The sequence below is a fragment of the Pagrus pagrus genome, assembly GCF_965226575.1.
Source record: "Pagrus pagrus genome assembly, chromosome: 10".
NCBI classification, from domain to species: Eukaryota; Metazoa; Chordata; class Actinopteri; order Spariformes; family Sparidae; genus Pagrus; species Pagrus pagrus.
The window spans coordinates 29,149,345-29,162,009 of record NC_140194.1 but is presented as its reverse complement, the minus strand read 5'-3'; the positions used below and the strand labels follow the sequence as shown (position 1 = coordinate 29,162,009).

The 12,665-nt window shown below is 43.8% G+C and overlaps 1 protein-coding gene across 1 annotated transcript in view; it reads left to right on the top strand.

Annotated features, from left to right (window-relative positions):
• The first annotated feature begins 1,088 nt into the window (after positions 1 to 1,088).
• jph3b (junctophilin 3b) overlaps positions 1,089 to 12,665 on the top strand; it is a 56,315-nt gene continuing 44,738 nt past the window's right edge. The window contains exon 1 of the mRNA XM_084365443.1: positions 1,089 to 2,921. Within this exon, the coding sequence (XP_084221569.1) occupies positions 2,540 to 2,921 (382 nt within the window). The 5' untranslated portion in view covers positions 1,089 to 2,539. The remainder of the gene's footprint in view (positions 2,922 to 12,665) is intronic.

The window sequence follows — 12,665 nt, the reverse complement described above, 5'->3', positions numbered from 1 at the left end:
TCTGGTAGTATCCATATCAGCTAATCAATAGGAAGTCTTTGTGCTGTTTCTTCCTCAGAGAATATCCACTGCATAGACCATCATTAACAACCTTGTTTTCCCACATATACTTCTTTGTCCTCCGTGCTATGTTGAAAAGATAACTTCAGCATTAAGTATCTTTCAGGTAACTGACACCTTTATTTGTGGTGTCACCTGACACGTACTGACAAGTAAAAATATTTGATTAATTACTCATTTACTAGGATTAAAGCCTCTGGTTTTGGCAATTTTTTGCTGGCAAACAAGTGGGGGGCTCTCCAGTTCAACCTTGTTCATTTACATGTACAACCAAAAATACAAAGCTGGTTAAAAAGTTCCTGTTTAACACTGTGGCTGCGTGGGTTAGGTGTAGGACTAGGATTAGGTGTAGAAGACTGGGGTTTTATGCCATTTGGAAAATGTTGTAACACTCTATAACCCACATACTTTATGTTTTAAAAAAACATGGTTTAGATTAAAATATACCTTATCACAATGTTAAAAATGCATGTTTGAAAAGATAACTTCTCCCATGTGTGTATGTTTCCAGTCTTTTCCCTGAGTCCCTATGCTTTGACATTACAAAAACGTTTTGGCCAGTTGTAATGATGTTCCTGGTGCCCCAGAAACAACAATAACACGACAATATCAGATCATGCAGTGGTATCAGTCTTCTAATCTGAATCTCAGCAAGAAGCAAATAGGCGCATTTCACAAAATGTTGAGCTATTCCTTTAACGTTCAGCTGTCTGCCGGCTGGACATATGTATCACTACCACTGCAGTCATCTTTAGACGCTCGGATCAAGCCAACCAGCTGAGACAAGATGCGGTAAGAGAAGACAAAGGGTGAGAGAATGATAAAAAGCTACAGGTGATGGAGGGAGAGAGACGCTTGTGTCCGTGCAGAGTGTGTGTCTCTTTAAGAGCTGGAGTGTGCTATTGAGCAGAGGAGGGGGGGGATTGGTTGGCAGCATTGGAACAGTCCTCTCTAATGAGCAGATTTTCTGAGAGAGAGAGAGAGAGAGGCACACACACACATACACACACACACACACACACACACACACACACACACACACACACACAGATCAGGAGAGAGAGAGGGAGAGAGAGAGAGATACTGAGATCCAGCCTTAGGAGGAGAAGAGATTGTAAGACCAAGACAGCAGGCAGGAAGGCAGGCTGTGCGTCAGCCGGCGCTCCATAGGGAAACATGGAGACGAGCAGGAGATGCTGAAGAGGACGCAACACACCATAACAGGATCATATAGATGGATGTTATTTCATCAAGCAGGCAACCTGAAGGCAACCCACGCAGAAGATAAACCACTTATGGACGCAGTGGATTAAAGACCTACAGACAGACTGAGAGAGAGAGGGAGAGGGGGAAGAGAGGAGGAGAAATTAATGAATTCACTTGTTTATTTTCGTTGTGTGTGTGTGCGCACTTGCTGTCAGAAAGAGTGTGTGTGTGCCTGCATATACTGTGTGCCTGCATAAGGCAGGAGACTGCATTGCTGCTCTCCAGCAAGACAGGACAGACCAAAAAAAAGAAGGCAGCCAAGCAGATTATCTTATGTTTCCCCATTTTTCTGTCTCTCCCTCTCTCTATGCATGTGTAGTGTCGCCTCGCTGTGTGACCAGGCACAGTGTGTGTGTGTGTGTGAAGGCTGGGACTAAGAAGAGGATGCTGAAGCCTGAAGTGAGCTACAGAGTCTGACTTTAAATGGTCTTCTTTTTGTCTGATCATCAAGAGTGGGCTCGAAGAAAAAACAATCTCTGCGGAGGAGAGTCTTCTTCTCAACATGTCACAGCTCCAGTTGGGTGCTGATCAGGGAGCCTGAGGGTGGCTTCTATGCTGGAGGCTTGGAGGTTTGAAGGGCTGCCACCGGGGAGACTTCTCGGCTCTACACCCCAGAGAGGTGAAAGCATCATCAGGTAGGAGGCGAGTGAACGCGGGGGCCTGAGCGGAAAGCAGGAAAGGAGTAGGAGGAAGAGTTGTGTGTGTCGTAGACTGTGTAGGCAGGCCGATGGCAGGACCGGTGGAGCTGCCTGATGCTTTAAACTCTTTTCGCTGAGAGAGGATAATGGCAGCTCTGGGCCCACTTTCCTCCTCTCTCACCTGTGTTTGCCACAGAGAAGCTGGAAAGTGCTAACCGATGCTACAAAGAGCCCACCAAGAGGATGGTGTGAACAGCCTCAACCTTTCCCACCACGCCGGGAGACCCCAGACACCCCTGTGAGGGGCCAAGTTTTGTTCTTCGCCTTGTTTCTTCTTCCTCTTCTCCGAACCAGCTGAAAAAAAGGGGTGGTGTTGCCTAAATTCTGTGGGGGTTCTCTCCCTCTCCCTCCCACTCTCTCCTCATCCTCACCCCTGACCTCACCAACCTCCACCCTCAGCTCCATGGACTGGTTCTAGCACCAACCTGTCCTTATTTTTCCTCCCTTCGTTTTATTTTTCTTTTCTTTTTCTTTTTGTTGAGGCTTCAGGGGAATTGCCAAGACCTGTTTCATGCATGTCCACTGGCGGCAGGTTCAACTTTGACGATGGGGGGTCATACTGCGGAGGGTGGGAGGAGGGCAAGGCGCACGGCCACGGGATCTGTACCGGACCCAAGGGCCAGGGCGAGTACTGTGGGTCCTGGGCCCATGGCTTCGAGCTGCTGGGTGTCTACACTTGGCCTAGCGGGAACACCTACCAGGGCACCTGGGCCCAGGGCAAGAGACATGGCGTGGGCGTCGAGAATAAAGGCCGGTGGGTGTACAAAGGCGAGTGGACGCACGGCTTTAAGGGACGCTACGGCCTGCGGGAGAGCACGGGGACGAGCGGGAAGTACGAGGGGACGTGGAACAACGGGCTCCAGGACGGATACGGAACAGAGACGTACTCAGATGGAGGTAAGAGGGGGAGGAGAGACACACGGGCAGATGCATTGTGGGTGTTTTGGTGGTCGGTTCAAGTGTGTTACGTGAGAATGTGTGAACCAAACTGTGCCTGTTATGGAGCGATATTTGAGAGTGAGTGACAACTGTCCTGTGTGAAATGGACTTATTACTGGACAATCATTGACAGGCCAATAACAGCTTCACATGTGACAGATGTGCATTAGGAGGAGTTTGTCTGGAGGTCTTCTCGGGTCATCGTTTCTTCTGCTGTGCCTTGCAGAGGCGAGGGGTTGCATCAGGACAGGCTTTGAACATGATTCTAAATTTCCACTCTAATTGTCTACATCTGACTCTGCCTTTCTCCGCATCTTTTCTTTCCTCCCAACCTTCACCCCTCTTTTCAGCTACATCAGGACACACTGTGTATTTGGAGTCCTTCAATTGAGGCCATGCAGTCTTAAGGGATATGTAAAAGGTTGGAGGGACAGAGGAGGACAGCAGCTCCAGAGTAACAAGTGCCAAGAAAACAAAGTGTTTTAGAAAGCAGATTACAATGTCACTGTAGTCATTTAACAGAAAGGGTGGAGACATAAAATCCATGTCGTTACATATACCATGCCAGTTTAATTACTCCTGTAATTAATCTATACACAGCACAGAACAAAAGATTCACACTTCAGCGTGGCAGCTAATGTTCAAACATTTTTTCACTCCAAATGAGATGTAATTAGCCGTGGTTTTAGTTATTCTGTCTAGACAAAACAACAGTGTTCAGGCATTAGTGGCTCTGTGAGGCTAAATGTAAAAGTCAGCATGATAAAATGCTCACAATGACAGTGCTAACATGCTGATGCTCAGCTGGTTACCACCATTTTAGTTTAACATATTAGCATGCTAATATTCGCAAATTAGCAGCAGACACACAAAGAAGGCTCTTATGTCATTGGTTTTGCAGATATTTGGTCATAAAATGTTGAAGATGGTGCTATAACAAAGGGGATAAAAGTTACTACAATAGACCCTTTCCACAGCAGACGTGTTGACTTGTCAAAGCAGGACAAGTACAGGTGTAATTTCTTACATTAATGATGGCTTCATTCCATTTAGTTGAGCTAGTTCCTGGGCTCTGGTATTGTGTATGCTCACTTACTGACACGACTTACTAGTACTCTTATTAGAATGGAGCCTTGTAACATTATTGGTCACTCCTGTGCTTTTCCTGCTATGACAAGCCAACATGTCTGCTCAGAAAGGGTGTATTAATCTTCTGTAACCAGTGACATCTATACTAGATTATGTGACATGCAACCACCAGTTGTTGAGATATTTTAGTCTGGACCAAGGTACTGTAACGGATCAACTTCCCAACCGACATTGCAGTTCCTATAAAGCCATGCTGCTAGCATGACTGTATAAAAATACAGCTTGAAACAAGTCTACTGGTGGAAATGTCCAGAAAATTCCAATTGCAATACTATTGTGACACTTGTGACACCCAGAATAATAGTAATAATTTGACTGCAGTACAAAGCTGAAAAATGAATTATGTCACCAAAATGTATGATTGATGACATTTCTGGTTCTATTTGTACTTGTAAACATATTTTAAAAGTGCAATATGTAAGACTTCCAGTTGAAAACATTCAAAATTTACAAAAGGTATCAACAGAATGTGGAGAAATAACAGTTTAGATGTTGTGACGTCTACGTTGTGTGTTGCAAAGACCAGCTAGCCTCGGCCCATCCAGGTCCAAGCTCCTGTGCTGGAAATGTAAAGATCAACACTTCCCTGGTGCTTCGAGTTCCCAGGTGGGACTGCTAGCTGCACAGCTAACTGAGCTATCTAGCTAACAGCGGCTACAGTTAACCGCAGTTAGCGGTAACTATGGTGATATGCTGCCCCTTATGTGTTTCTATTATGAATTCAAAAGGCGGTCAGTTCAAAGTGCACATTTAAAGGACTTTAGTATGTGGAATATCTTTTGAATCAGCTGCAGATTTGTCCTGAAACTGAAATCAATGCACTTTGAGTCTTAGACCCGGGCTCAGTTCAGTCACTGTTAATGAGACACACACCATATGGATTCTGGTTTAAAAATAGACACACACTTGCACACACCCAAGCATATTGTGCGTGCAAAAATGCACACAAATCTGGTGGTGTGACTCGAGCAACAGAGCTGACAGTAGCATACATGCAGTTAAAGCAAAGCTTTGTTGCATAACTCTACAACTAGCAGGCCGTTTTACAACAACTGGTCTGGACACACACACACACACACACACACACACACACACACACACACACACACACACACACACACACAGAGTCCCGAGCAGCCTGATAAAATCCTTAGACCAGACTGGTTTCAGAGGTTGCATCAGGACAAATGGGAAGAAGTCGGACTGATAGTTACCCAGACAGATGGGACGGACGGATGGAGGGAGGGAGGCTGGGATAGATGGATGGACATATATACAGACTGATGGATGAATGGATCAGTTATATTATCAGCAGACAATGGGAGGATGGCCGGCTGGCTAGAAGGATGGATGTATGATTACCATGATTACCATGAAAGATATGCTCTAATCAGGGGATGAGGAAGATGATTACAGAAAGAAAGGGAAAGATAAAAATGGAAAGCAAAAGAAAAAAAATTGATAAGAAAACCTCCCAGGGAGGGACGTGTTGGAGAGACACTGTAGCTCTGTGAAGTATTTGAACCCGCATACTGTAAATGCAGCACAGATTGGCCTAGTTATGAGTGTTTATCTTGCTCCAACAGTACACAGTGTCCTTATTAAAACAGCATGCATTTGTCCTTCATAAAAATCTGACGCAACAAAAATGTCCAAAAAAAATGATTTTAATGGACAGATTAACTGATCACGCTCATAATGATAAATACTATCATAAGTGTCCAAAGAGGGAATGGTTTATCTTTCTATGGCTGACAACTAACATGTCTCTTTTTAGTGATTTTCACCAGACACACTTCCTTCCCTGAGTTATCCTTAAGTTTACTCTAATTTAGTCTCAGTTAGCTTCTTCAAAAGTCATGGCTAATGCTGAAGAGAAAGGTTTGTGTAAAACCCTCAGCAGAAGAAGTTTCTCTAACTGCAGTCTTAGTATGTCAGGGGACTAACATACATAGCAATAGCTGGTAGCTAACACCAAGGCCTTCACACAGATGGGGTGAAGATGAAAATTATAGAGGCTTAAATGGTACAGAATGGAACGCTGTAACAAATTCAAACAACTAAACCCTTGGGTGAAGCATGGCCAGGCAAAATGTGTCTTGCCTAAGAGAAAATGCTATATTAATGAAGAGAAGCAGCCTATATTTCAGATTCAGCTTAGACGAGTTGATGAGCTTTATTCGAAAGAACATTTCATGTATTGAAAGCTGTAATTCATTTCTGGCCACAAAACAGATTCATTTAGAGGCAATTTGGGTAAATACGCTATCCTGATGTTTTAGCAACTAACAAACTGTTGCCTAACTTTTACAGATTCAGCAGGCATGGACCAACACTAGCATTCATTTGGACTGGTGTTTTTAGTCACCTGACAAATTTAAGCTAAATGTCACTTTGTTCGCCGACAACACTTTAGAAAATCTTTCTCTCTAGCAGCTAAATAATCAAATTTCCTATCCAGCTACTTAGTAACTTTATCCGTCTGCCAGATAATATCTGACAGCTAGCATTTAGAAGTTTTCTGCTACTTTCTGCAGATGAATGGTGAGGCTGAAGTACACATATGTACCATTCAACTGAAACAAAGAGCTAAAAGAGGCTAAAGAGCACATTTAAGTCATTTAAGAGTAACTGTAGTGAAGTTTTTAGTTGAACTGTACGCTGTCATAATCTGACTAATCTGAATTTGTCCTTAATGAACACCCAAATTACAGAGAACTTGTGGTCCCAGGAGCTACTTTTCAAAGAACTAAAAGCTTCCTTTAACCTGTTATTGTCTGCTTTTCCACCAGGGTCGAAAGACCTGCCAATAATAAAGATTTGGCAAATCAGTCTGCTGATGTATGAATAAGTGATGGCTGTTTTTCACGCCATTTTCCCCTTTAGACTTTACAACAAAGAAGCCTGGATGTCCGAATCAGTTATCTATCGTACTCTTTTTTTCTGTAACTCCATGTTGATGAGTTGAAGCACAAAATGGTGGCTGTAATAAAATGCTGCCTGTGCTTGGCCAATCACAAATGTTCACTGCTGCTATGCCCCCCCCCCCCCCCAACATTTCTGTACTTTTTTTAAAGTTATACCCCCAGAGCAAGGACTTTGTTGGGGGGTAATATAATGTCCCTATAATGAAACTAATTTCGACCCTGGTCCCTATGGTGGAAAGGCACTGAGATCCTCCAAAGGTCCTGGGGAAAATTCCTGCGGTGGAAACACGGCTCTAGAAATGTCAGAAAAACTCACTTGTCAGTCTTTTCTTGACTTAATGGATCTTCCTTGTGTACTCGAATTTGACGTTGCTCCAGACCAAAGTGTTCCTGCTAAATAAAGCATGAAGGTGGACATTTATTATGCATACTGTAAACGTCAACACATATTAAGATTATTTGATTGAAATCAAAATGTCAAAGTTGTGAAACGTGATGCTAATGACTTTGGCACCCTGAAATCAACTCTAGCATGGGAAGTGGTCATCTGAAAAGGCCAAACACAGGTTACTCTCAGGAGAAAGCCGACAGTCTATCTTTACAACCTCAGGGCTCTGTCATGTCCAAAGCAATAAGAGTCAGCAGCCAAATCATTCAAAGATGCTCTGCTGCCTACACACTTTTGGAACACGCAGCGCACTTAAGAGCCAGCTACTTTTCCCACAGTCAGGTCGAGGCTGCCTGCCAGTCCCACTCTCACCTCCATCTACACCTGATGCCACATTTCTAGGAAACACTCCTCCTCTATCTTATCACTGCTGCTTGGCTTCTGGTTCCTCTCCTACGTTTGCCAACATTTCTCTCTCCTCTCCTCCCACCTCTCTCTATCCTCCCTCGCTCCACTGCATTTCCTCGGAGCCGCTCTGTACAGTAGGGTTTCCATAGCAACGCTCGCCGACATGCAGCAGGTCAGCGTGTCACGAGGGACTCAGTGTTCCTCGCTGCCATTGGCCGCCCAGCCGGCTCTACCGTGCTCTGATTGGCTGGTTTGGTCTTCCGGGCTAATGGTGTTTACTGAGATGAAGAGCTAAGCTGACTGATTACCGACCACACACACGGAGGAAGAGAGAGGGAGTGAAGTAGAAAAATGAGAAGACAGCTTCAGTAATCATTTTAGGGAGAAATGAAGTGAGTCACAAAGGGAGAGATTACAACTGTCACTGTGTACAACAGTGGTAACAACTGAAGATTACATCGGCAGTGGCTGTTGTGTCTGACAAGCTGATATGCCACACACGGGGCCGAACACACAGAAACTCTCAAAACCATCCCTTATTTCACACTGTATTAAAAAATAAGTGTGACAGCATTCATATAAAGGCACATCCAATCACAGACGCTCCATTAAACGGGGCTCGTAACAGCTCAGCAGCATCCTGGAACCTCTCTCCTGTCCCCCAGCTGTTGGCAAATACACTACAACAACATTATAATTGTCCTACATTAACATATCTTGCTAGCTTTGCTAAAGGCTGCTATCAGTGCAGTAATTATTCCAGCTCTGACCATGTTATGTAAGCTGACATAGTAAATTCACTTCTCATGTTTGAATATACCCAGCAACTACATCAATTAATATCTACACTCAAACATGATAGGTGGCCTGAATGAATCCAAAAACCTGCTTCTTTGGGTCATGTGCTGTCACGGTAAGACTCTGGAAGCTCCACGACTGAATTTGACAGAATATATTTGCAGCCAATTTGAGCGTGTGGGAGGAAACTCTTCAGCTAACAGCCACACTCTGTTTTCTATCATCCTGTTACTAAGACGTGTTTCTCTGGATCACCCAGCCGTGCATGTAGAATAGTTATGTTTAGATTGGAAATACTGAGGACCATTTTTAAAGCAGCTTTAAAGTCTCCATGAAACAGGTAGTGGAGTGCTATTTGCTTAAGCATGGATACGTGTTTCCTGTAAGAAACAGGCAGCAGCCAATAGCGCAGACTGTACGTTGAGCCCCACCCCAACCCCCAGCTGCAGAGTCGCCGACGTTGCCTCTGCATGGACTGGCAGCTCCTAGTGAACACGGCCATACTGGAAAGGAACAACACAGCCTCTGAGAAGATGAAGGCTAGGGAATACTAAGGTGGTTCTCTTGCGAGGGTTGGCTCCTGGTAACCTGCGGCTGAGTCAGCAAGGACCAATCTCACAGCAGCTAACTACGTTTAGCAGCAGTTAGCGCTAACTTTAGCAACAAAAACACTTAAACAGCAATTTGGACTTGATGGGAACTTTAAAGACACTCAAAACTGTCCATCACAATTGTGCCATATTGGTGACCTTCAAGACAAAATCATTTTAGATAAAACCAAGACAAACGAGGTCAGTGTCTCAGAAAACAGCAACAGACCATGTTCCAAGTTCCTCTTTCAGCAGGTATGAGCACTGCTGAAGAGTCCTGAACATGACAGTAGGTCCCTGTGGTCCTGGGACGTAGGTCACCAACAAGAGTTATCCAGACATCGCTGTCTTTGCTTTGCTTTCTAGCTAGCTTCACACGTTTACCATCTTTCTGTTGTCTGCATTTACATCCCGTTACCAACTGTTTGTCGGCCATCTTGCCAAGGTGACCAACCAATCCCTGTTATCGTTTCATGTCTCTGCTCCATAAAGTAGAACTGAGTTGATACTAGTGTTAAACACCCTAATACTGGTTTGCAATTACTGTTGTTTATTGTCATTTTAATGCTGTTCAACTGCATGGATATTGCTTTTTTGCTTTGCCAACTATTGCCCGTATTGCAATATCTGATCTGCTCACTTGTCAATGACACTGCTGAGGTTTGTTCAGTTTTCCACCTCTTTCTATCTTTCATCTGTCATCGCACCTTCACTGATGTGATGTGAATGTTAAAAATGTTAACATTGATGATCTTTCTTCTGTGGTTTTGGGGCAAGGTCAACCTTAAAGGGTGGTGCAACCGTGCTCATCTTCTAATGCATCTCTTGAGAAGTTTGAGACATAAATCCAAGTCATCTGCAAAGCACAGGTTGTCCAGCACAGGATGTCTTTGATTGTTGTCAGTTGCTGGCAAGAATAAAAAAAGGGGACAGCACTTATCCTTGACAGGATGCAGGTCATTGCCTCATACATGATGTTACCTCATAATGTTGACTGACAGATCACAAATAGAGGAAGAATAGGTTTTCCCTGTCTATGCCATCAAATACTCCTTAATTAAATAGATGGATTTATTGCTGTATTCCACCTTTCCTCAGTCACAATACAGAGTTGTATTTGGTCAGTAGGGTACAGCTCTGTGTGCTGCTCCTGTTTGAATGCTGTTCCTTCATACTGTTCAACATGATCCTGTTAAGCACTTCGCCTGATGTAGATAGGAGTGTGATCCCTCTGTAGTTTGCACGGTTGCTGAGGTTGACCTGTTTTGCTATCTTGATCGAAAAGTGAGTGTCTCCATCAGGGTGTTAAAGTAGGGATGTGGTCTCAGGTCCTGCTGCCTTTCCAGATTTCTTCTTTGTTTGGTTTATTACCTCTAATGTCCTTCCTTGTCAGTTCTTCTCATTCCTCACTTTAACTGGCTTTTCACTGGTCTTTCTGGCTTTTTCCCCCCCTCCTGTTTTTTCTCAAAGATGAGCTTAATTGCCTCGGTAACTCGACGTGAACGAAATAAAACTCAACACATTCTTGATTCGTCTTCCCACAATCGCCTCTAGTTTAGTTGAAAAACATCTTTCAATCACAGAGTAAGATGTGAAAATATTCGGCCTCTGCACACCTTTTTAGCACACTGCTGATATCCAGCTCTGCCTTGCTTTGAGCTGTCCATCTGCCGTTTCTTGTTGTCCCCAGTCAAAGTCCTGGTCAGATCCTCTGTGTCCCGCTGTGTTCAGGGAATTTGAGCTCAGTTGAGCACCGTTGCCTGTGGTGACTCCTCCTGTGAATCCAGGTCTTGGTCCAGGCAGACTCCCTTCAGCTAATAGTGCCACTAAGCTGCACGACTAACTGAGCTAACTTGCTAATGGCAGCTAGTTATAACACCCAAAAATAGCTACAGCAAAGTGTATAGTGAGCAGCAGTTAGAGGGTATGCTGCCACTTATATTTGTTGAGCTACCTTCGACAGGCGGTCCCATCTTACATTTGACACTTTTAAAGGTAAGATGTGGAGTTTTTGAGTCCTAGCTGCAATATCGTGCAGTATTTTTGTAAGCAGGCCCACCATTTCTTTGATATATGTAACACACGTGACTGTCAGCAGTTTCACACGATTCCAGTGTTGATTAGCAACATGCAAAAACATGTAGAAATTTGCTAACAAAAGGCGGGAAAGAAGATAGCCAGCAAATGTGGATGTAAACAATGCAGGGTACGTTTAAATCCATCCTCAGTATTTAGTGTTACTCTTTCTCCCAGTAGATACAGTATGACTTTTCTTTAATTGTCTTGATTCTTGCTTTTTTTTTTTTAAGGTTGGTTTCCATCCTGTACACACAGAAAAAGGCTCAACTGAACACAACCTATATGTACTTAGAAAAAGTAATATGTGTTAACATATAATGCTGAACTTTAGTGGGAGGCCTACTGCACAATGAGATCTCAACACAAAAACCATCGGTTACAAAATGTCTGTTGACGTTGTGTGGACATTTTTCAATGGTCAGGGACATGGTGTACTACCGTGTTATCATGAATCTTTTCCATGAATTTTTTGAGCAGATAAATAATCCCCAAATGGGAATCTGAAAGACTCAGACAGAAAAAGGGGCCTAGGCAAAATCTCTTAAACGGATAACGGTCCCACACAGTGATTTACACAGGCAGAGGTTTAGCTTTGAACTGAACTTCTCTTGCTTTTAGTGTTCAGTGATTTGACCATGGCCTGCTGTGTTTCTGTCTGTTATCCCGCCTGTCTGTATGGCCTGATGTCTGTCAGTTGTCTCGTCTACATTAGACTTTAGTTTACCTTTTATCTGTCTCTCCTTTTGCCTGATACGTATTGCTTTCCTACTCTGCCCATGTGTCACTAGGTCTTAGGGTTTCTTTGTCTTTTCGTCCTCTCGGTCGCTGGGGGTTTCTTACACTATAGCAAGCTGAGCATCACTTTTCATAGCAAGGGATGCAAAATAGAAACCCGCTTCAGGGAAACACACTCATGTGTAGTGCACTAGATTTACTTGTTTCTCAAAAAAGCATTGCACACTATCCCCACAAATCAGTTCAGTAAGAAAGAGACACATAACCATAAATGGTGGAGTCAAGGAGAATCCACCTCCTCAGCATTTGTTCGTGGCTTTTTTGATTTACCACAGATGGGCTTCAATTGTGTAGTGAAGAAACTATTCAGAAGTGCCAAAGCATTGGCTTTATTTCTTTTTTATTCAGGGTCATCACTAATACGCTCTTCCTCTACTACCAACAACGACCCCACGGCAGGCTTTAGCTTATGTAATGGGAGTGGTTTGATGTTTGTAGTGAGGATTAGCAGTGCCTCTCTGAAACATGCAAACTCCAAATGTCCATCTTGGAAGTCTGCCCTGGACCAATGCTAGTAGTACAATTCTGAGCGGACATACTAATGAGGGAGTTTGCCCTTGAAGCACTT